The 23,777-nt window shown below is 48.6% G+C and overlaps 2 protein-coding genes across 2 annotated transcripts; both read right to left on the bottom strand.

Annotated features, from left to right (window-relative positions):
- Window positions 1–2,135: 2,135 nt before the first annotated feature.
- Window positions 2,136–5,030, bottom strand: LOC127305234 (uncharacterized). The gene is made up of 5 exons (XM_051335625.2): window positions 4,108–5,030; window positions 3,928–4,016; window positions 3,726–3,837; window positions 2,837–2,889; window positions 2,136–2,699 (listed from the first exon to the last, which is right to left on the bottom strand). Exons 1-5 carry the CDS (start codon window positions 4,955–4,957, stop codon window positions 2,478–2,480), a joined length of 1,326 nt encoding a protein of 441 aa, XP_051191585.1. The 5' UTR covers window positions 4,958–5,030; the 3' UTR covers window positions 2,136–2,477.
- Window positions 5,031–20,656: 15,626 nt separating this feature from the next.
- On the bottom strand, window positions 20,657–22,060 carry LOC127309781 (uncharacterized). Its single transcript, XM_051340510.2, has 3 exons — window positions 21,121–22,060; window positions 20,940–21,028; window positions 20,657–20,851 (listed from the first exon to the last, which is right to left on the bottom strand). The coding sequence occupies exons 1-3, from the start codon at window positions 21,971–21,973 to the stop codon at window positions 20,672–20,674; spliced, it is 1,122 nt and encodes a 373-aa protein (XP_051196470.2). The 5' UTR covers window positions 21,974–22,060; the 3' UTR covers window positions 20,657–20,671.
- Between the last annotated feature and the right edge of the window lie 1,717 nt (window positions 22,061–23,777).

Here is a 23,777-nt window from a genome sequence, read left to right as displayed (position 1 = left end):
CATGGCCGCGTATCCTCCTCTTCCAAACTAGGGATGGACTCACAATCCTCTTCAACTTTAGGCGCTAGTCGATCACTGCACAACAACAATTTTTTTTCTTTCACCACCGTTGTTGATGGAGGAACGGCCCAGAATGCTCTACACCAAGGCTTGGTAGGTTGGGGAAGAATCTGACAGAAGCTCATGGTCATGTCGTCCAAGCAGAACTTGTATAGTCTCTCGCAGTCGCAGCTCGATAACACAAGGTACACACAGTTACCTTGCGGCAGCAGACCCCCTGACATTGGACCCACGGGCACGGAGAAGCCATAATGCCCGGAGACGAGGAAGGCGCGATCGCGGCCGATGTTATGCACCCTCGTCCACATCATGGACTCGATGTCCACGCGGTACAAGGCGATGCTGGTGACTGTGCTGTCGTCTAGGAAGATATCAAACTTCTCGGTCACTAGGACGAAGAGATCGCCGGACGACTCCACGACGTAGTACATGGCATCCCTGTCGAGACGCTCCCTGGCGCCACCGAGAGTGCCGATCAGCCGCGCGCGGACACTGCCGTTGCCATCGCCGCCTATCACCAAGAGTGTCTGGGAGGCACCAAAATAGTAGATCTCTCCTCTATGGCTGATCATAAGGTTTGGGAAACTAAGATCCGGGGACTCGAGCCTGGTCCAGTGTCCATCACCGGGGCGGCAGTGAAGCAGGAACCTCTCTACTTCGTATCCCACATCGCGTGCAATGGCGACCACCACGGCGCAGTCCGGGTCCGCCGGCGACGCCCCGATCAACGCGCACGTCTCTATGCATTCCAGCGTCTCCTCCAGAGGCGGCAGCGGGATCTTTTTGGATGGGTCGTCGTCGGAGAGGTGGAGGAGGAAGCACTCGAAGGTGGACTCGTCCAGCATCAGAAGCCAGTCGCCGTTGTGGATGCAGCCTAGGCACGTCTTGCCTTGCATCTCGGGAACGGCCATGGCGTGCGAGCTCCCGTCCGACGAGTCGACGAACGTCTGCCGCTCCCCGCCGCGCGTCCCCTGGACCAGCCATGGCCTCGTGCCGAAGCCGGACGGCAGCGAGGATTCTGCAGCCATGTCCATGTGGTATATCTTGTGTTCTTTCTGTGTTCCACGCCTGGATCTGTTCTAGGGATCGATCGGGAGATCGATTATGTTGCCTTTTAATTAAGCAGGATGACAATCCGTTTTAGGCAAGGAATCCACAATGTGGAAATTATAGAAACACTAGTATTGTTTCTTGTCCCCTCGTGAGGTCTTAGAGACTTCGAGTACAATGCAATCTCTAACCTAAACACAACTTGTGCCGGACGATCCAACCGAAACACAATTGAGGCTGGCCTCCTTCCTTGTTTTCTGCCGGTTTCAACTCGGGTTGATACTGCGTCTTTTACACTTTTTCTTTCGATTCCGCGTGTCTTCGTCTCCGACTCTCCTTATGGATGCGACAATGTATATAATCCTGTGCGGGCCAAAAAAGCGTATACATGATCCTGTATATCCTGCCCTTTGTTGCTCAGTTGTTAGATTTCGTTGCTCTGGTCTGGTGCACTGAACCCCTTTTTTCCCCAAGATTCACTCTGCAGTCAGCATATCCATTTATTTGTCTAAGAAGTCGTTTGGTATCCATCATTTGGGCCTGGAATCCTGGAATTCATTTTGGAATTCCATAGGTGTGCTGTTTGGTTGCCACAGAATTGGGCAGTCATTTCATTTAGGAAATCCAGCAAAATGACACCATGGGTAAACACAATTCCAAGCTGAGACATGTCATTTGCGTTTCTGTATGGAATCCATTTACAAATTTAATATTGAATTCTGCGGTCATTTGCAATTCCTGTGGCAACCAAACAAGTGTCTATTTCTGGAATTACAATGTAAATGAAATAAATACATGTATTCATTTCAAAATGCTACAAACGAAATGAAAGCCTAGCTTCCAAACGACATCTAAGCAATTTTCAATTACTACTCGCCATTTCAGCAGCTTTTAACCCTTTTTATAGAAGACAATTAACAAGCAGCAACAAAAATTTGAGCGATTGATTTGCCTTGGTTGATCCAGATTTCTGACATGGTAAAGTCATCTCATATAAAGTGACATGTATTCCATTACAAACAAGCTAACAAACCACCATATGATAAAAATGATGAGTAAAACTGGTAATTATCCCGTTTGTTCCTCAATCCCTTAGCCTGATAACAAACAGGGCGGGGGAGAGCTGAGACCTTTGCAATAAACAATCTGTTGTTGTCAGTTGTCATACAGAACAAGAAACATACGGCTATCCAAACAACTGGTTATTACAGGAGAAAATAACTCAAAAAATTACAACACTGCAAAGACCGGATCGAGAAATCTCGAGCCTAGACGTCCGTCTATCTGATGGATTCTATTGCCATGCAATTGACAGCCAAAAGAGAAGTGTGGAAAACTAATCAATCGCCAAATCTGTCTCACTGGCTCTACGCCTTCATCTTTCTCTTCCTCTTGCTCTTGCTCTTCTTAGATTGGGCCTTCGTAGGCTGGGTCTTCTTGTAGTCAGGCGCTTTGTACTCAGGTATGTCGCGGAGCCCCAGCTTGGAGAGGACCATGCAGTACGAGTCCCAGTCGGTTCGCCGTAGGTACTTGAGATATTTCTTCCTTCTCTGGACCATATCCTGAAGACCCTTCCTAGAATGCTTGTCCTGCATCACCACAACAATGGAGTCCACATGTCACTTGACCAAACTGAATGAACTCCATACAGTTCCAAAAGTGGTGTTTAGGTAAAAGAGCAAATACGGCATGATATGGATAAAGGGAAATGAAACATTGCACATACCTTTTTGTGTAGAACAGATGACAGATGCTTGATTTTTAGTGTCAGTTGGGCTACTGAAAAACAAAGATATGCATGCTATCAGTAACATGCACAATGTGCCTAGCAAAGATGCAATCAAAGATAGAACAGTATGAAATGCTCTACATACAAAATATATATCAGAACTGCTCAAGAACTTGAGAATAAAGGGCGAAAATACATGAGAGATCGAAGGTTATTTAGTTCCAGGAATACATGTACAAGCTGCTTCTAACAATGGTAAGCATAACAAAACAAGATTGCCAGCAAGCCTAGAAGAACTGCTCAAGACCTCGAGAATAGAGTGAATCTTTCAAGTGACAGCTGACAGGTCTAATGATATCTATTTAGTAGGGCAAAACTTGCACTAACCTAAGTCCAGAAGAACCAGAATTTGAAAATATATATACTATCAGCCAGACCTCTTTTCTCACTAATCAGTTACTAGCTACAGAAGAATATGGGGAAAAAAACCTGTTACCGTACAAAAAATGTAATGCTTGAAGTTCACCGAACCATGTCAACACTTGAAGTTAACTGAACCATTTCTCAGTTGTACTACAGTTGACAAAACTACTAGGTTATCAAGTGAAGATTCTGAAAAGTCTTTACTGCGACATTTAGCATAGCCAATATCAGCTACTCAAGGAAATTTGGTCTTGGAGTCATATCAAATCATGGCCACCTTCTTTTGCGAACACGAAAATGATCAAATATTAAACATTCACTACTCATCAACAACATTAGACTAGTTATGGAAGAGAGACACAGCATTGAAAGACGGTATTGGCAAGTCAGCATATTCTACTTGTGTTCAGATGTGTATCACAGTTTTCTGGTATTATGCAAGTATAAAGGGTAAGATACTTACTTTGGACTCTTGCAGAACCACAGTCGTTCTCGGACATCTTGAACTCGTCCCTCACCTTCTGAAGCTCCAATTTCATCTTCTCTTCGCCTGACATGTGGTCGGGATGGAAATACTGGAGAGGCAACAAACGATAATCAGGCAATGCACCCTCGGAGCAGAGACAAGAGATGAAATACTAGGGAAAAAAAAGGGATAATCTCACCCTCTCTAGCAACTCCTCCTGGGGTGGTTGACTCAGGTACTCCGGTATCGGGTTCCCAGGAAGGTTCGCAATCGGAAACATTCCACCCACTGCTCCCGGCCAAGCACAAGACAATACAAGGTCAGTTGAGAATACGCGAAGAAAGGAAAAAAGAATCAGTGCTAGGCCAGAGGAGATTACTGTTTCTGATGGCCTTCTTCTGCGTATCGGTTTTCACGATGTTCCTCATGCTCTGCTTCAGCGCATCGAAAGGCCCACCCAAGCGGTCCTTGGCGGCGAGCTTGGCGATCCGGCCTTGCAGCTCCTGGAGCGAGAACCAGTCCTTGCCGTCCTTCCCCGCGCCCGGCGGCCGCAGCTCCTGCAGCTCCTTCCCGAGGGCTTCGTAGGTGTAGGTCTTGTAGAGCATGACGGCGGCGTCCGGATCGTCCGCCTCTGCCCCGGCTCTCTCCTTGGCGAAGATGCCATTTGACGTCGCTGAGAGGAACTCCTTGGGCGGCTGCTTCTGCTGCTGCCGCGGGTCGATCTTCCGGAGGCCCTCGCGGAGGGCGGTGAAGTCGAAGGGGACAGGCTTGGCGCCGTCGGCGTTGGGGGGACGAGCCGCCGGGGGGCCGCTGCTCCTGAGCAGGTCCTGGAACGACGGGGTGCCCCCGCCGCCGCTGGAGAAGAGGGGCGGCGTTGACGGGGCGCCGCCGGGGTTCCGGGACTCGGCGCGGAAGGTCTCGAGGCTGCGCCGGATGTCGTCGAGGGACGCGGCGGGTTGCCCGGTGGGACGGGGCGGGGTTGTCGGGATCCGCCGCGGTGGGGGCGGCGCCGGGGACGACCGCAGGCGCACGCGGAGGTCGCTGAAGAGCGAGGGTCTCTGCGGGGGCTCGCCGCTGTTCGGGGGCGGGGAGCGGGGGGAGGCGTCGGGGTCGTCGGAGTGCGGCGGTGGAGGAGGAGGGAAGGGAGGGTTGGAGGAGGAGGACGAGGAGAAGGGGCGGGGGAGATGGAGGAGGGGCTTCTTGGTCGGGTTGATCCGGCGGAGCGCCATGGCGGCGGCGGCGGCGGCGGCGGGGTTCACTGCTCCCGTCCTCCTCGCTGGACGTGGTGTAGGGTTTTGGGGAGAGAAAGGGATGAGTGCAGTGGTCGAGCGATCGATGGATCAGCTCCGGCCTGCGACCGCACGTGCAATGGGCTGAAGTTGGCCCAACATAGCCAACAATCTTTCCATCAGTGAGCTAAATCAGATTCAAGCTCGTGGCAACAAAAAAAAACTATCAATCAGCTTTGCGACAACTTTTCCCCCTAGGGTGAGGAGAGGGCCGACGCCGCCACCGTCGAAGAAGATGAAGAGCGCCGCCGCCGCCCCCCCCCCCCCCACGAACACCTCCGGAGAAGATGAATATCTCCACTGCCCGCGGCCGCCTTGCCCTCCCCAAACCTCCACCTCCACCGGTCCTCTAGAGCTCCTGGCCTCCATCTAAGCTCCGCCGCAACCTGTTCATCTCCGGCGGCAGCGACCGCTGCACCCCTCACCCTAGGTATTTTGCTTGCCGGTGGCTCTTTAGCCACCATTTTTTGTGCCGCGAAGAGCCCCGAGGTCGCCGACTCCGGCGAGGTGGAATGCGATGCTCCAACTCCGACCCTCTCTCTCTCAATTATGGTGCAGGACGAAGAACGGATCGGATCAGGGCGAGATGAGATGGGAACGCAAAAAGAAAGGAGAGGACGTTCGGTGGCGAGCCCCACACGATGATGCACGCATGGCAAACACTGAGAAGCCAGGGATTGCACTTTGTTTAGCTAATATCTCTATAAATCTAGCATTATGAAAGATCGAGATGTCGCCTAGAGGGGGGGTGAATAGGCAATTAAAAACTCTTGCGGATTTGTCTTGTAGGAATGCGGAATTAAACTATCGTTTAGTTTACAAGCACAAACTCTAGATATGCTAAGCTCAACTAAGTGTAACAGTAACAACTAGAGCTAAGCAAGATATGCACAAGATATATGTAGCACAAGTGATAGCAAGATATATGTACTTCAAGCACGATGGCTATCACAAGGAAAGAGAGCTCGGGTATAGAAATAACCGAGGCACGCGGAGACGAGGATGTATTCCCGTGTTCCCTTCCTTTGCAAGAAGGTGCATCACGTTTGGAGGAGTGGAGGTCCCACGAAGGATTCCCCGCGCCACGAAGGCTCACCCTATTCTCCGAACCACACCCACGAAGGATAATAGCCCTTTCCTTATGGTTAGCTTTTCCTCCACTCCGGAGATGGCAAGCTCCACAACCACTTCACAAGCTCCATGAAGGAGAAGCCCGGGCCTCTTCACAATCTTCTTGAAGAGATCACCGGAGCACCAATCACCAAGCCAACTAGGAGGTCTCCCTCCAAGAGTAACAAGCTCATGGTCTCTCACTCGAACTAATCGTGGTAGAGAGCTCAACACTATGCAATGATGCAAAGCAAGAACACTAGAGGTGTTCAAGTCCTTCACACTCAAATCCCACCAAAGCAACGAATGCTAGTATGAGATTGGAGAGGAAGAACAATGGAGAAAGTCAACAAAAGACTTCAAGATCTAGATCCCAAGAGTTCCCCTCACTTAGAGAAAAAATGGTGTGGTGGAAGTGTAGATCTAGATCTCCTCTCTTAGATCCCTCAAGAATAAGCAAGAATCATGGGGGGGAACAAGAGAGAGAGCAACTTCTTCAAATGCAACAATGGAGGTGAGAGAAAGGGAAGAAGTACTTGCTCAAGGTGGAAGAAGAAGCTATTTATAGCTAGGGAGCAAAAATACCCGTTGGGAAAAAAGACAGAAACACGCAGTTAAAAAACGAGCGAAAAAAGAGGCAAAGCCGGCCACTGTGCCGGCCGAGCAAGCAGTGGACAGACAGCGGCGTGCGGCCAGCGGACCGGCCACCGGTCGGCGGGCGTGGCAGCCCGGCTGGGCGGCGGAAAGGCAAGGGGCTCGCGGGGCGGGTGGGCGCGCGGTGGCTTTGAAGCCCGGCCGGCGGGGAGGCTGGTCCGACCGGGGCTCGCACCGGCGGGCCGGTCGGTGGCCGGGACTCGGGCCGGACGAGGTAGCAGCCGGTCGGCCGGGTGGGCCGGCGCTCGGGCCGGTTGGCGCCCGGTCCGGTTGGCGCCCGGTCCCGTCGGGTGGGCCGGCGCATGGCCTGGCAGGCCGGGTGGCCGACCGGCAGCCCCTCCTCCTGTTTTTCTTTTTCCTTTTTATTCTTTTCTCTTTTTTCCTTTTTCTTTAATAACTAATGCTCCCGAACTCCGATTCGAATGAAACTAATTTCGTTTGGAAGATAACAACAAATGCTATCCTATAAAAAGTGCAAACTCAAGAATCTGTAGAAGGGAATTTTATCATGAATATAAAAGTTAGTACCTTATATCATGAATAACCGGTAAAATTACCCAACCTCGAAAACGCAATAGAAGATGCATGCGAACTCCGTTTTCGATGAACTTGGGCTTGTTGTAAAGCTAGCAACAAGCTCAAGAACCTCACACAGAGAAACATCAAGAAGCAATAAGGATATGCAAAGTATGCAAAGGATTGAGCTCTCTAAGACGATGTGATCAAGTTACTCAACCGAAAGCCCCTCTTAATAGTGCGGCTATCTATCCTATAATCCGGTCTCCCAACATCCACCTTGAGACCGGTAAAAGGAAAACTTAGCAAGGCCATACCTTTGCCTTGCGCATCCCGCTTGATCTTGATGATAACTCTTCAAGCTTCACTCAAGCCGGAATGCCTCACTTGACCAATGTTGCTTCGTGAAGACTCACAAATGCTCCCCCATACACTATGATGGGAAAGCTCCATTGATGCACATCTTCACTAGTCCATTATCACCAAATGGACGGCAAGCTTCAAGCATGTGATTCACTTGAGATGCTCATCTTGAACTTGCCCAACTCAACCTTGTATCTTCACATACTCACTTAAGATAGAGCATGGCTAATATTGAGTTCCACATAAGACACTCCTTCTTCATTTCTTCTACTTGATCATATCACATATATATATCTTCATACCGATGATCTTGATGCCAATACACAAGGAATACCTTTATCTTCATGGCATCCATACTTGAATCCAACACATGGAGTACAAGTAGTACCTATGGAATATTCCTTCATATAAACTCAATGAAAACATTAGTCCATAGGGGTTGTCATTAATTACCAAAACCACACATAGGGGCAATATACCCTTACAATCTCCCCCATTTTGGTAATTGATGACAAACACAATAAGAGGGTTTATATAATGAATATTAGAAACAAGTACGCAACTTATCCGAGAATAAGTTGTATACAAGGGGTTGTATTTGATATGGTCAAGTAACACAAAGCTACTAGGCCATATCAAAACCGGCTCTACTCACACAACTACAACAAATGCAAGGGATGTGAGTAGAACCAATATATATAGAGAAAACTCCCCCACAATGTATGCACGTGTGATGAACATGAATTTATTGCATACATTGTCAAGATTAACCTTTGGGATAGTTTCCCCACTATATATATATATACAACCATGCAAGACATATAAATATGGAATGCATGAGATGCAAAATACTTAAGCACAAACCAAACTTAAGTATAAAACCATTCCCTTAAACCCTCTAAACTTCTCCCCCATTGGCATCGATTGTCAAAATGGGTGAAAAATTTAGAAGGCCAATATAATGTGAGTTCCTCCCCAAAGTGTGCACTTCTCATAATTTGAGTGGAATCAAGTGCACATATCCAATGATGAATACTTGAAGGAAGTCAAACTATATTGAGGATCAAAGATTGCATAAAGATAACATGGTGAAGTGAGCTTCAACAAATAAAGCAAGCAATCAAAGATCCAATTGGACAAACAAAAATATCATGATAAGAGAGATATAGTGCTCTTAAATAAAATAAGAAAGCTCCCCAAGGTTCGTGCACAATTTATAATGTTTGCATTTGAATACAATATGCACAAACATGGAATCCTCACTCCCTATATATCATTTAGAACACAACTAAGATAAAGAGAATATGCTTATCAAGAACAACTTTAGTCCAACAATTACGAGATATGAGTGCATGAAGAAAATAAATAAACCAAGCACTCATAAATCTTCTTTACCAACCCACTAAAAACAAAAGGGGTAAAAGATGGTCGGCAAAGAACAAGGATATCAAGGTGATGGATTAACGCTCTTATGTATATGAGTTTCTAAAGTGGACAAAGTGATCCATAAAGAAACAAACACACACAAGAGGTTAACAAAATAGATAAGACAAGATATCCAAGATGAAGTCATAAAATATACCAAAGGATGTTTGCTTAAGAAGCATATATAGCCTATGGCTCCAATATTCACTTATGGTATATGAATGAACTTTAACCAAGTTAAATCTCAAAAACATCACAACTAACAATAAGGGAAGTAAAGCTAGTTGGAATGTTTTGAGAAAAGCAACAAGTATCACAAATACGGATTTATTTCACAAATTCATCAATATTGCACACAAGAGCTCTTTGAGGAATTGATATGCAATAAATTGCTAGAGGGCATATTAGTGATAGGTGAATCATAAAATATGATATATATATAACCTATCATATGCATCTTCTCAAATTACTCAAATGTTCAATAAGAAGTTTTACTTTAAAAGGGGTTTTCAAGAACCGCAATATTTTCAAGATAAATAATTTCATGCTAAGATACAACCTACAAGAGATTGGATGCTATATGAGAGTGCATGAATAAGATACTTGTTACCGAGATAGCAATGGCATGATGTAGTAGATAAGATTTCATCGATCATCCTAGCTTGACTCCAATTGTCATATGGTGACAACACCTTCCTTATAGATGAGACAAGCCTCCATTGCATCTCCAATGTACCTAAAACATCATTCAAGTACATCTTGGTTCCCAAACTCATTGGGTCCAATATGGTTAGACTAACCATAATATATAGGACACACTCCATATAAATATGTGCATATTTAGATGAAATTTGAATTTCATGCACATCTTAGCCATTTAGGATTTGATGGAGTATACCCTATATAATGGATCAAAAGAAAGCAAGCATGCTACAAGTATAAACAAATTACATATAAGCATGCACCAAAAAAAATTAAAGATCCAAGAAAGATATACTTTGGACAAAACACCAAAAGGATTAAATAAGGCATGAAGGTGTCACAAAACAAATTTGTTGTCCAAATTATATCAAGGAAGTAAATCACAAAAGATTTGTTCAACAAAGTTCAACAAGTGAACTAAGAAGAAACCATTGAGCATAAAGGATGAAATAAAGCAAACATGCTCAAAGATTTATCTCATTCAACAAATAAAGCATAGAAGAAGGAATGAGATAGCAAAACTCCCCAAAAGAGCAAGGTTCGAACAAATAAACCAAACCATCACTTTTCACAATGGCACAATGTACCGTAAAGAAAAGGTATGTATTCCAAAACAAACACTTGATATGAATCAAGAGGATTTATCAAAGGATTTTTCAAAGGGACAAGGAAGACATATGGGAGCAACAAAGGTTTCTTGGAAATAAAATAAGAAAGTAAGAAACAATCCAAGGTGAAGATGATCCAAAAATTCAACCACATACAAGGTTATCAATTGTCAAAGACAATGAGTATATTGGAAATAATTTCCGGTAGAGTATTGACAATGATAGTAAGGATCAACTTCACAATAAACGGCATAGGATAAGTATATAGAATTAAGCACTATGCACGGATGAAGATTCTTGATAACTTCAACTAGTCACACAATCACGCACGGCAATGATTAGAATAACTTTAAGCAAACGGTGTCCCAAATAAGATGTAGAGATATGTATTTGAGGAAAAACCGCACCAAGAATTTCTTATTCAAACAAGAGCCCACAAGATGAGTAATAAAATATTTTTGTTAGGAATGGAGCTTGTTTGAGCAAACATGCCACCTAGGAACAAGATAATTTAAGAGCATCAACTCTAAGTGGCATAACCTCATATGTTCACATTTTCTAGGCTTGTGATATGTACAAAACATATTACTCCCCCATAATGTGATAAAACATTTCTTCTAAATAAGAGGCAACTAAAATTCAACTAGAGATGATTAATGGATATTTAGAATTTGAATTTCTCATGAGTATGACACACCACATAGTGACTAGATAATCTTGCAATATCAATACTAAGTGGTGGTACCCATGTACACATATTTTAAAGAAAGAGAGATGCACAAAGCATATCACTCCCCCAAAATGGGATGTTCCATTAATCACTTCAAAGAGAGTCAAATAAGATATCATCAAGATGCATTAGGCTCAAAACAATACACAAGTATATGATGAGTCAAACAAGCATACTTGAATACCCAAGATAGGCAAGTAAGATACAACATATACAAACACATATTTGATACAAAACCAAACATGCAAAGGAGGCAAGTAACTTACAATAAATATGATGAGTTGAAGTATAAGTTACCGCAAAGAGGAACATTGGATATAAGATATAGATGATAATCCATACGACTTGGCTTGGTCAAGATATAATATATGAAGATCCCTTAATTCTTCATGAAGTAGCCAAGTCTCCAATGCCCTCCACTTGTACCTATTGATCAAGTTTGAGATTGTTGGTCCCCAACCAAGTTGGGTCCTAAGAGGTTAGTCACAATAGGCTTGGCAACCCAAATGGTTCTTTTCTTGAAACCACTTTGAGTTCCAACAAACTTGGCAAACACATTGCCATCCTTATCCTTCCCTAGAGAATAATCATTATCAACCATTATAGGGTTAGATAAGGTACCACCTAAGCAAGAAGAAGCAAAGTGCCCCTTCTCACGACATAAGTAGCAAGTGTTCCCCTTTCTCTTCTTTATTGATTTATTCTCTTGGGGAACATTATCTTGATTCTTCTTGGGAAGTGGCCTATCTTCAAATTGAGGTCGAGCATGAGCTTGACCTTGACCTTGCGGCCGTTTCCCTTGTTGTTTCTCACTCAAGTGCTTCTTCTTCTTCAATGGGCATGATCTAACATGATGCCCTTCAACCTTGCACTTGAAGCAAACCAACTTGGTCGGATCCTTGACTTTGTCTTGGCCCTTCTTCTTGTTGCTCTTGCTCTTGGACTTGTTCTTGTTATTGGAGTTGAATCCAAGTCCACTCTTGTCATTGGGGGATTGTTGCACACTTAGCATCTTGTCAAGTGCAGATTTCCCTTCATGACGCTTTTCCAAGTCTTTCTTCAAAGAAAGGACTTGGGCCTCGAGCTCTTTGATTTCCTCTACATGGTTAGTAGAAATACAAGTACTAGAGGAAGTAGAAGCTTCATTGTTAGAGCAACAAGGCAAAGTGAGTAATCCAACACAAGGTGTATCACTTGTTTGACTAGATGGATTACAAGGACTAGCACATGGCAATATAGCATTTGTAGTAGAGATTGTGCTAACATCCATGTGAGGCTCACAAGATGTTACCTTAGTGATACTTGCCTCATGAGCTAATTTTAGCCCATCATAGGAAATTAGAAGATCATCATGAGAGCTTGAGAGCTTTTTATGACTTTCTTCCAATTCCCTATAATTGCTAGTTAGCAACTCAAGTTGAGCCCTTAGCTCAACATTCTCCTCTAAGGTAGATGCTTCACAAGAATTAGAGTTAGTAGCAGAAGCATCAACAATAGTTTTCTCATTTTCATGCATATAGGATTCAATTTTTTGTGTAAGCATAAAATTAGTATGCTTCTCATCTTTTAGCTCATGCTTGAGGAGAGTGAATCTCATTTCCTCATTTTCAACATGGGACTCCAACTCCACTATGGTTTCCCTATATTTATTCAAGGTATCCATAGAGTGTTCGAGATTAGCACGAGCTTCATTATTACCATGAAGAGAAGCATATACCATTGCCATATTATGCACCAAGGTATTATATTCTTCATCATTATCATCATCATCATTCTCATCATTAGAGGATGTGTTAGGAGTCAAAGTAGGAGATACCTTTGATCCTTTTGCCATAAGGCACATGTGCAAACCGGAGAATGAAGATGAAGATATTCTTGAATCCTCATTTGAAATCGTGTCTTGATCCATAGAGTGTTCGGTTTCCTCTACATTGTTAGTCAACAACCAACTAGAGGAAATAGAAGCATTTTGATTATGGGAACAAGACAAGGTAAGCATATCATCATGAGATCTATATAAGCAATTTACACATGATATGCAAGGACTATCAACACAAGCATGTAGATTATTTTCAATGCTAGATGTGTTTAAGTCCAAAGAGGAAGCATTGCAATGGGATAGAGATGAAGAATCATCACTATTGAGCACAATATCAATATTGCAATTTTCCTCACCACTCACCATATCATTACCTCGTGTCTTGCTACACGTCGGTGAAGTGGAAGAAGATGATAACTCATCACGACCGGAGGTGGAAGCAACTTGGAGCTCTTCATGATGTGAAGGGGAAGAGAGCTCCTCAGAGTCACCACCGACCAATTTAGAAGTGGATCCACCAAACATTTCCTTAAGCTTGATCCACATCTCATGAGACGATTTTCGCTTTATATATATCAAGAACCTACGAAAATCGGGTCTCAAGGAAAATAAAAGCTCATTAGATACTTGAGCTTCAAGATGTAAGTTTTTCTCATACTCTAAAGATAGATTTTGAGAATCCATCGGAGGAGAAAAACCGACATCTAGAAATTGCTCTATATGTGGACACAAGGTCCGAAGATTACAAAGTAAGCAATTTCGCCACAAAAGATAATTTGTTCCATTAACGACAATTGTGTCATTGTGCACTATACTAGCCGACATCTTTACTCTCAAGGCGGTGAAGCCTTAAACAAGGAGAGACCTTGCTCTGATACCAATTGAAAGATCGAGATGTCGCCTAGAGGGGGGGGGGGGGGGTGAATAGGCAATTAAAAACTCTTGCGGATTTGTCTTGTAGGAATGCGGAATTAAACTATCGTTTAGTTTACAAGCACAAACCCTAGATATGCTAAGCTCAACTAAGTGTAACAATAACAACTAGAGCTAAGCAAGATATGCACAAGATATATGTAGCACAAGTGATAGCAAGATATATGTACTTCAACCACGATGGCTATCACAAGGAAAGAGAGCCCGGGTATAGAAATAACTGAGACACGCGGAGACGAGGATGTATTCCCGTGTTCCCTTCCTTTGCAAGAAGGTACGTCACGTTTGGAGGAGTGGAGGTCCCACGAAGGATTCCCCGCGCCACGAAGGCTCACCCTATTCTTCGAACCACACCCACGAAGGATAATGGCCCTTTCCTTATGGTTAGCTTTTCCTCCGCTCCGGAGATGGCAAGCTCCACAACCACTTCACAAGCTCCACGAAGGAGAAGCCCGGGCCTCTTCACAATCTTCTTGAAGAGATCACCGGAGCACCAATCACCAAGCCAACTAGGAGGTCTCCCTCCAAGAGTAACAAGCTCACGGTCTCTCACTCGAACTAATCGTGGTAGAGAGCTCAACACTATGCAATGATGCAAAGCAAGAACACTAGAGTTGTTCAAGTCCTTCACACTCAAATCCCACCAAAGCAACGAATGCTAGGATGAGATTGGAGAGGAAGAACAATGGAGAAAGTCAACAAAAGACTTCAAGATCTAGATCCCAAGAGTTCCCCTCACTTAGAGAAGAAATGGTGTGGTGGAAGTGTAGATCTAGATCTCCTCTCTTAGATCCCTCAAGAATGAGCAAGAATCATGGGGGGGAACAAGAGAGAGAGAGCAACTTCTTCAAATGCAACAATGGAGGTGAGAGAAAGGGAAGAAGTACTTGCTCAAGGTGGAAGAAGAAGATATTTATAGCTAGGGAGCAAAAATACCCGTTGGGGAAAAAGACAGAAACACGCAGTAAAAAAACAAAGCGAAAAACGGCGTAAAACAGCCGAGCCGGCCACTGTGCCGGCCGACCGAGCAAAGAATGACAAAGCCAGCGTGCAGCCGGCCGGACCGGCCCACCGGCCGGGCGGGCGTGGCAGCCGCCGGGCGGCGGAAAGGCAAGGGGCTCGCGGGGCAGGTGGGCCGCGCGGTGGCTTTGAAGCCCACCGTGGGGAGGCTGGTCCGACCGGGGCCCTGCACCGGCTGGCCGGTCGGTGGTCGGACTGGGCCGGACGAGGCAAAGAGCCGGTCAGTTGGCCGGGTGGGCCGGCGCCTGGGCCGGTTGGCGCCCGGTCCTGGCCGGGTGGGCCGGCGCATGGCCTGGCAGGCCGGGTGGCCGACCGGCAGCCCCTCCTCCTGTTTTTCTTTTTCCTTTTTATTCTTTTCTCTTTTTCCTTTTTCTTTAATAACTAATGCTCCCGAACTCCGATTCGAATGAAACTAATTTCGTTTGGAAGATAACAACAAATGCTATCCTATAAAAAGTGCAAACTCAAGAATCTGTAGAAGGGAATTTTATCATGAATATAAAAGGTAGAACCTTATATCATGAATAACCGGTAAAATTACCCAACCTCGAAAACGCAATAGAAGATGCATGCGAACTCCGCTGATGAACTTGGGCTTGTTGTAAAGCTAGCAACAAGCTCAAGAACCTCACACAGAGAAACATCAAGAAGCAATAAGGATATGCAAAGTATGCAAAGGATTGAGCTCTCTAAGACGATGTGATCAAGTTACTCAACCGAAAGCCCCTCTTAATAGTGCGGCTATCTATCCTATAATCCGGTCTCCCAACATCCACCTTGAGACCGGTAAAAGGAAAACCTAGCAAGGCCATACCTTTGCCTTGCACATCCCGCTTGATCTTGATGATAACTCTTCAAGCTTCACTCAAGCCGGAATGCCTCACTTGACCAATGTTGCTTCGTGAAGACTCACAAATGCTCCCCCATACACTATGATGGGAAAGCTCCATTGATGCACATCTTCACTAGTCCATTATCACCAAATGGACGGCAAGCTTCAAGCATGTGATTCACTTGAGATGCTCATCTTGAACTTGCCCAACTCAACCTTGTATCTTCACATACTCACTTAAGATAGAGCATGGCTAATATTGAGTTCCACATAAGACACTCCTTCTTCATTTCTTCTACTTGATCATATCACATATATATATATCTTCATACCGATGATCTTGATGCCAATACACAAGGAATACCTTTATCTTCATGGCATCCATACTTGAATCCAACACATGGAGTACAAGTAGTACCTATGGAATATTCCTTCATATAAACTCAATGAAAACATTAGTCCATAGGGGTTGTCATTAATTACCAAAACCACACATAGGGGCAATATACCCTTACACATTACCTACCCTAAAAGGAGAGGAGATATTACCAAGAATCAAGTTGTCATGTTTTCTTATTGGGGACTGCTGAGCGTCCCCCGGGGGATCTGAAGCCCGATCCCCCGGCTTCCACACCGTCCGATGTATCATCCTGTCTGATGGATAGTCTCCCTCTCCTGCGTGTTCTCTTCATGGAAAAAGAAAGAAAAACAATCCCATGCGCGTTCTCTCTCCACGGAAACGAGAGAAGCAAAATAATCTCACGCCCCGTTCCTCGCGTACATCCCGCATCACTCAAAAAGGCAGAAACCGGCGCCGCGAGTCACCTCTGCCACACGTCGCCTGAGCTTTCACCGTCGTCGAGGCAGAAGCTCTTATCAACATCTGTTTCGCCTTTGCAGCAGCGGCATTCGGCCTTCGCACCTTCCGCGGCTAGCCTTTGCATCATCGGTGTCGCCCCGCAGTGAGCGACGGCGGTGGACTACTTGCAGTAGCAGCGACGGCTCGCAGCAGTGAGCGCTGGCGGCCAATTGTAGCAGCTCCGGCCGCCTTTTGTAGCAGACGCGACGACCAATTGAGCAGAGCTAACGGCGCCGGCGAACGATTGTAGCAGTTCCGACCGCCTTTTGTAGCAGACGCGGCGGGTAATTGTAGCAGAGCCTGACGGCGCCGGCGGCCGCTTGTAGCAGCTCCGGCCGCCTTCTGTAGCAGACGCGGCGGGCAACTGTACAGAGCCGACGGCGCCGACAGCCGACTGTAGCAGCTCCGACAACCTTTCGTAGCAGAGCCATCGGTCTTTTGTAGCAGAGCCAACGTGCTTTTGTAGCAGAACAGGCGCCCCATCGTAGCAGCACCGGTGTTCGACTGTAGCATCTCCGGCGAATATCTGTAGCAGCCCCGACGACCTTCTTTAGTAGCATCGGCTGCCCTTGTAGGACCGGGCGGCCGGAGCGGATGGCTAGGAGAAAGCAGGATTTGTAGCTGGGATGACCGCCGCTGGCAGCAAATGATCGTAGCCATTAAACTAGTACTCCGTAACCACCGCCGCCGATGGGGATGACGAAGAGGTCGAGGAGCGGCCCAGGACGACAGATGAGGAATCGTCTCCCTGCTCGAGCTTGCGGGGCGGCGGGCTAGGGATGGAGCTCGCAGCGAACGGAAGAGGACGAGGGGGGGCGAAGCTAGTCCCCGAGTTTGGGGCGCTTGCCGGAGTGGGGAGCGCCATGGGCGGCGGTGGGCAGAGGAGGGAACCAGGGGGATTTGCTCGGGACATGGGAGAGAGAGCGCGAGGAAGGGGAAAACGAGTGGAGGAGAATCCATCTCAGAAAATAAGACAGGTGGTGGGCCCTACTCACCGCTATGCGCTGTTTGAGTCGGTCGTTGTGCGTGCCAGCAAGGCAGACGATCCGCGAAGTGATCCCCCGGAGGATTGCAAGTGTTTCTCTTTCTTATTATTAGAAAAAAATGTCTAAGAGCATGTCTAACAGGCCCCGTATTTTTTCGCCCCGTAAAACCCGAGTAGAGGGCCATGTATCCGGATTTCACCGGCCGAAAACTCGGACGAGCTAGCAGAACCCGTATCCCCACCCCGTAAAACAGAAAACTCGGACGAGCTAGCAGAACCCGTATCCCCACCCCGTAAAACAGAATATTCTGTTTTACGGGGTGGGGATACGGGTTCTGCTAGCTCGTCCGAGTTTTCGGCCCCTCAAAACAGGGTTTTAGACAGCAATTTTCACAACAATTTCACATCAAACATAGCACATCCAAAATATATGATGCATAATTCATAGTTTTAACATCACAACGCGATCATAGGCAATGTTCAAGCCACGGAAGTTCCCAAATGTGATCAACCATCAAGGGATCCATCGCCACCGGAGCCACCGCTCGCCGGAGACTCACCTTGATCACGAGCTTGACGCGCAGCCATCTTCCTCGCAATGATGTCCGCCTTGGTCTCCTTCCACCACACCAGCTGATCCTCGTCCATGCCGTCCGTGCGCATCATCATGATTTCCCTCTCCTCGGCCAAGAGCTCCTTCATGGCCTTGGCTTCTTTGGCTTTGATCATCTTCATGTCAAGCTCCTTCCTTGCTTGCACCTTGGCAAGCTTCACCTCACTCTTCTTGTCGGTGATGAGGAGCTTGGTCTCCAACGTCTTCATCGTCAATGCCTCCTTGGACTTCATGAGTTGATCCAACTTCTCCCGGAAGCTAGCTGCTTCAAGTTCTACCTTGACCCTCTCCTTGGCCTTCTTGTTGCCCTCGGGCTTGCCGGTGTTTCTCCCCCTCATGTCCTCCGCTTCATCATCCATGGTGATAAGTGCCTCCTTCTTGCACTTTGGCTCGTTGTCCCGCAACTTCCATTTAGGAAGATGTTGAAGGATGGAAAAGCAATGTTCAAATTGAAATTCCTTGTTCTTTGAGCCGGCCATGTCCTTGTACCGTTGTTGAGCATACTTGGGCTGCACAACAATAGTATGAGGAGATGTTTCCACATCATCAACACAATATGGATAGCTTGTGATGTTTGCACATCATGAACACAAGGAAAACTTACATAGTCCTCTGGTATGCATCCACTAGGAGGGTTGTCGGCCACTTGATCCATGGCAGCACTCCAACGAGAACAAGCCGGCTTGATGATGTTCCATCGGCCTTCAAGGGAGCGGTAGGATCTGTCCGCCATGCTCTTCGTGCGAGGCTTCAGCTGGTGGTACTGATCCTCAATGCGCTGCCAATAGCGCTTGCCGCCTTGGTCCACTCCGGTGCACGCATCCATCCCCACCTTGCTCCAAGCACGGACCAAGATGACGTCCTCGATCTCGCTGTAGTTCGCCGTGCGTGGCTTCGGCGTCGACGAAGAACCGGCGGCAGCCGGATCAACCTCAACCACCTCCTCGTCACCCTCATCCTCCTCCTCATCATCAAAGTCTTCAACATTGCACTCCCCATCGAATGCACCGATACCGGCGTCCAAATTCACCGCGGAATCGTTGAGCATGTCCAAGTACGATGTTGTGGACTCAACATCGAACACCTTTTCTACGTCGATGGTGGTTGGCGGCGGCGCGGGCGGCGCGGGCGGCGCGGGCGGCGCGGGCAGCGCAACGGCCGGAACGGACGGAGGAGGGGTCGTGACCTTGGAGGCCGGCGGAGGCGCGAGGCCGATGCGGCTGATTGCCTTGGTCCGCACCTTGGCCGGCGCCACGCCCCTCGGCCCGGCGGCCTTGGTCTTCATCCGACCCGTCTTCTTGGCAGCCGGCGGCGCTTCGCCCGGTGAATCGGCGGCCGCCGCCGGTGCTTCGAAGAATTGCTTCGGGATCCTCTTCCTCTTCGACGGGATGGTGGAGGCGATCATGGCCGACACGACGCCGGCGGCCGGCGGACCTCCGACGGGGACATCAACCACCGCGCCCGAAGGAGGTGTACCGCCGGCGGTAGGCGGCTCTTGCGGACGGTCCATGGCGGCCGGATCCGGCCGGGAATGGCGCGGGGGAGGAGATCGGGCGGCGGCGGCGGCAGTTGGCTTCAGCGAAATGCTTCCCGCGCAGTGGAGTGGGCGATAGTGGTTTCGCCCACTATCCCCGCTCCCACCCCGCACAAGTAGGGGGCGAGGACCCGCCCCGTACTCGAAAACAGCAAAAAACGATTCGGGGGCCATTTTTACGGGGCGTGCTAGACGGCCGGGTAGAGCCGAAACCCTCAAATCGGCGGTTATTATACGGGTTTGCCCCTTTTACGGGGTCTGTTAGACCTGCTCTAAGTAGCATGTTAGGAGAAACCTAACGGGTGCCATGGCTGCTAGCCCTTAGCTTACAACTAACAGCAGACCCCCACCTCGATGAGGGATCTGCATATGTACACCAAGGATCAACTGGCTACATCACTAGGTCAAAAGCCATAAAAAAACAAGTTCTTCAGCATCTTCCACATTATTCAGTCTTCTACAGCATTCAGCAAAAGGCAACCTCCGACATGATCTTCACCGCCATATCTAAAATTTCGATCAGAAGGAAACCAGCTCAGACCACCGAAAACATATATTCTATCAGCCAGACCTCTTTTCTCACTAATCAGTTACTAGCTACAGAAGAATGTGGGGAAAAAAACCTGTTAACGCACAAAAAATGTAATGCTGAAGTTCACTGAACCATGTCTACAATTGAAGTTAACTGGACCATTTCTCAGTTGTATTACAGTTGACAAAACTACTAGGTTATCAAGTGAAGATTCTGAAAAGTCTTTACTGCGACATTTAGCATAGCCAATATCAGCTACTCAAGGAAATTTGGTCTTCGAGTCGTATCAAATCATGACCGCCTTCTTTTCCGAACAGAAAAGTGATCAAATATTAAACATTCACTACTCATCAACAACATTAGACTAGTTATGGGGGAGAGACACAGCATTGAAACACCGTATTGGCAAGTCAGCATATTCAACTTGTGTTCAGATGTGTATCACAGTTTTCTGGTATTATGCAAGTATAAAGGGTAAGATACTTACTTTGGACTCTTGCAGAACCACAGTCGTTCTCGGACATCTTGAACTCGTCCCTCACCTTCTGAAGCTCCAATTTCATCTTCTCTTCGCCTGACATGTGGTCGGGATGGAAATACTGGAGAGGCAACAAACGATAATCAGGCAATGCACCCTCAGAGCAGAGACAAGAGATGAAATACTAGGAAAAAAAGGGATAATCTCACCCTCTCTAGCAACTCCTCCTGGGGTGGTTGACTCAGGTACTCCGGTATCGGGTTCCCAGTAAGGTTTGCAATCGAAAACATTCCACCCACTGCTCCCGGTAAAGCACAAGACAATACAAGCTCAGTTGAGAATTATATGGAAAGAAAGGAAAAGAATCAGTGCTAGGCCAGATGAGATTACTGTTTCTGATGGCCTTCTGCTTATCGGTTTTCTCGATGTTCCTCATGCTCTGCTTCAAAGCATCGAACTGGCCACCCAACCGCGTGTCCTTGTCCTTGGCGGCCAGCTTGGCGATCCGGCCTTGCAGCTCCTGGAGCGAGAACCAGTCCTTGCCGTCCTTCCCCGCGCCCGGCGGCCGCAGCTCCTGGAGCTCCTTCCCGAGGGCTTCGTAGGTGTAGGTCTTGTAGAGCATGACGGCGGCGTCCGGATCGTCCGCCTCTGTCCCGGCTCTCTCCTTGGCGAAGATGCCATTTGACGTCGCTGAGAGGAACTCCTTGGGCTGCTGCTTCTGCTGCTGCCGCGGGTCGATCTTCCGGAGGCCCTCGCGGAGGGCGGTGAAGTCGAAAGGCTTGGCGCCGTCGGCGTTGGGGGGACGGGCCGCCGGGGGGCCGCTGCTCCTGAGCAGGTCCTGGAACGACGGGGTGCCCCCGCCGCCGCTGGAGAAGGGGGGCGGCGTCGACGGGGCGGCGCCCCCGGGGTTCCGGGAGGCGGCGCGGTAGTTCTCGAGGCTGCGCCGGATGTCCTCGAGGGGCACGGCGGGGGCCGCGGCGGAACGGGGCGGGTTGGTCGGGATCCGCCGCGGTGGGGGCGGCGCCGGGGACGACCGCAGGCGCTCGCGGAGGTCGCTGAAGAGCGAGGGTCTCTGCGGGGGCTCGCCGCTGTTCGGGGGCGAGGAGCGGGGGGAGGCGTCGGGGTCGTCGGAGTGCGGCGGTGGAGGAGGAGGGAAGGGAGGGTTGGAGGAGGAGGACGAGGAGAAGGGGCGGGGGAGATGGAGGAGGGGCTTCTTGGTCGGGTTGATCAGGCGGAGCGCCATGGCGGCGGCGGCGGGAGGTGGGGTTCACTGCTCCCCTCCTCCTCGCTGGACGTGGTGTAGGGTTTTGGGGAGAGAAAGGGATGAGTGCAGTGGTCGAGCGATGGATGGGTCAGCTCCGGCCTGCGACCGCACGTGCAATGGGCTGAAGTTGGCCCAACATAGCCAACAATCTTTCCATCAGTGAGCTAAATCAGATTCAAGCTCGTGGCAACAAAAAAAAACTATCAATCAGCTTTGCGACAACTTTTCCCCCTAGGGTGAGGAGAGGGCCGACGCCGCCACCGTCGAAGAAGATGAAGAGCGCCGCCGGCGCCCCGCCACGAACACCTCCGGAGAAGATGAATATCTCCACTGCCCGCGGCCGCCTTGCCCTCCCCAAAGCTCCACCTCCACCGGTCCTCTAGAGCTCCCGGCCTCCATCTAAGCTCCGCCGCAACCTGTTCATCTCCGGCGGCAGCGACCGCTGCACCCCTCACCCTAGGTATTTTGCTTGCCGGTGGCTCTTTAGCCACCGTTTTTTGTGCCGCAAAGAGCCCCGAGGTCGCCGACTCCGGCGAGGTGGAATGCGATGCTCCAACTCCGACCCTCTCTCTCTCTCTCAATTATGGTGCAGGACGAAGAACGGATCGGATCAGGGCGAGATGAGATGGGAACGCAAAAAGAAAGGAGAGGACGTTCGGTGGCGAGCCACACACGATGATGCACGCATGGCAAACACTGAGAAGCCAGGGATTGCACTTTGTTTAGCTAATATCTCTATAAATCTAGCATTACCTACCCTAAAAGGAGAGGAGATATTACCAAGAATCAAGTTGTCATGTTTTCTTATTGGGGACTGCTGAGCGTCCCCCGGGGGATCTGAAGCCCGATCCCCCGGCTTCCACACCGTCCGATGTATCATCCCTGTCTGTCTGATGGATAGTCTCCCTCTCCTGCGTGTTCTCTTCATGGAAAAAGAAAGAAAAACAATCCCATGCGCGTTCTCTCTCCACGGAAACGAGAAGCAAAATAATCTCACGCCCCGTTCCTCGCGTACATCCCGCATCACTCAAAAAGGCAGCAACCGGCGCCGCGAGTCACCTCTGCCACACATCGCCTGAGCTTTCACCGTCGTCGAGGCAGAAGCTCGTAGCAACATCTGTTTCGCCTTTGCAGCAGCGGCATTCAGCCTTCGCACCTTCCGCGGCTAGCCTTTGCATCATCGGTGTCGCCCCGCAGTGAGCGACGGAGGTGGACTACTTGCAGTAGCAGCGGCGGCTCGCAGCAGTGAGCGCTGGCGGCCAATTGTAGCAGCTCCGGCCGCCTTTTGTAGCAGACGCGACGACCAATTGAGCAGAGCTAACGGCGCCGGCGATCGATTGTAGCAGTTCCGACCGCCTTTTGTAGCAGACGCGGCGGGTAATTGTAGCAGAGCCTGACGGCGCCGGCGGCCGCTTGTAGCAGCTCCGGCCGCCTTCTGTAGCAGACGCGGCGGGCAAGTGTACAGAGCCGACGGCGCCGACATCCGATTGTAGCAGCTTCGACAACCTTTTGTAGCAGAGCCATCGGTCTTTTGTAGCAGAGCCAACGTGCTTTTGTAGCAGAACAGGCGCCCCATCGTAGCAGCACCGGTGTTCGACTGTAGCATCTCCGGCGAATATCTGTAGCAGCCCCGACGACCTTCTTTAGTAGCGCCGGCTGCCCTTGTAGCACCGGGCGGCTGGAGCGGATGGCTAGGAGAAAGCAGGATTTGTAGTTGGGATGACCGCCGCTGGCAGCAAATGATCGTAGCCATTAAACTAGTACTCCATAACCACCGCCGCCG

This window comes from Lolium perenne, chromosome 6, assembly GCF_019359855.2.
Source record: "Lolium perenne isolate Kyuss_39 chromosome 6, Kyuss_2.0, whole genome shotgun sequence".
NCBI lineage: Eukaryota > Viridiplantae > Streptophyta > Magnoliopsida > Poales > Poaceae > Lolium > Lolium perenne.
The sequence above is the reverse complement of the archived record's forward strand: the minus strand, read 5'-3'. Positions and strand labels throughout refer to the sequence as shown.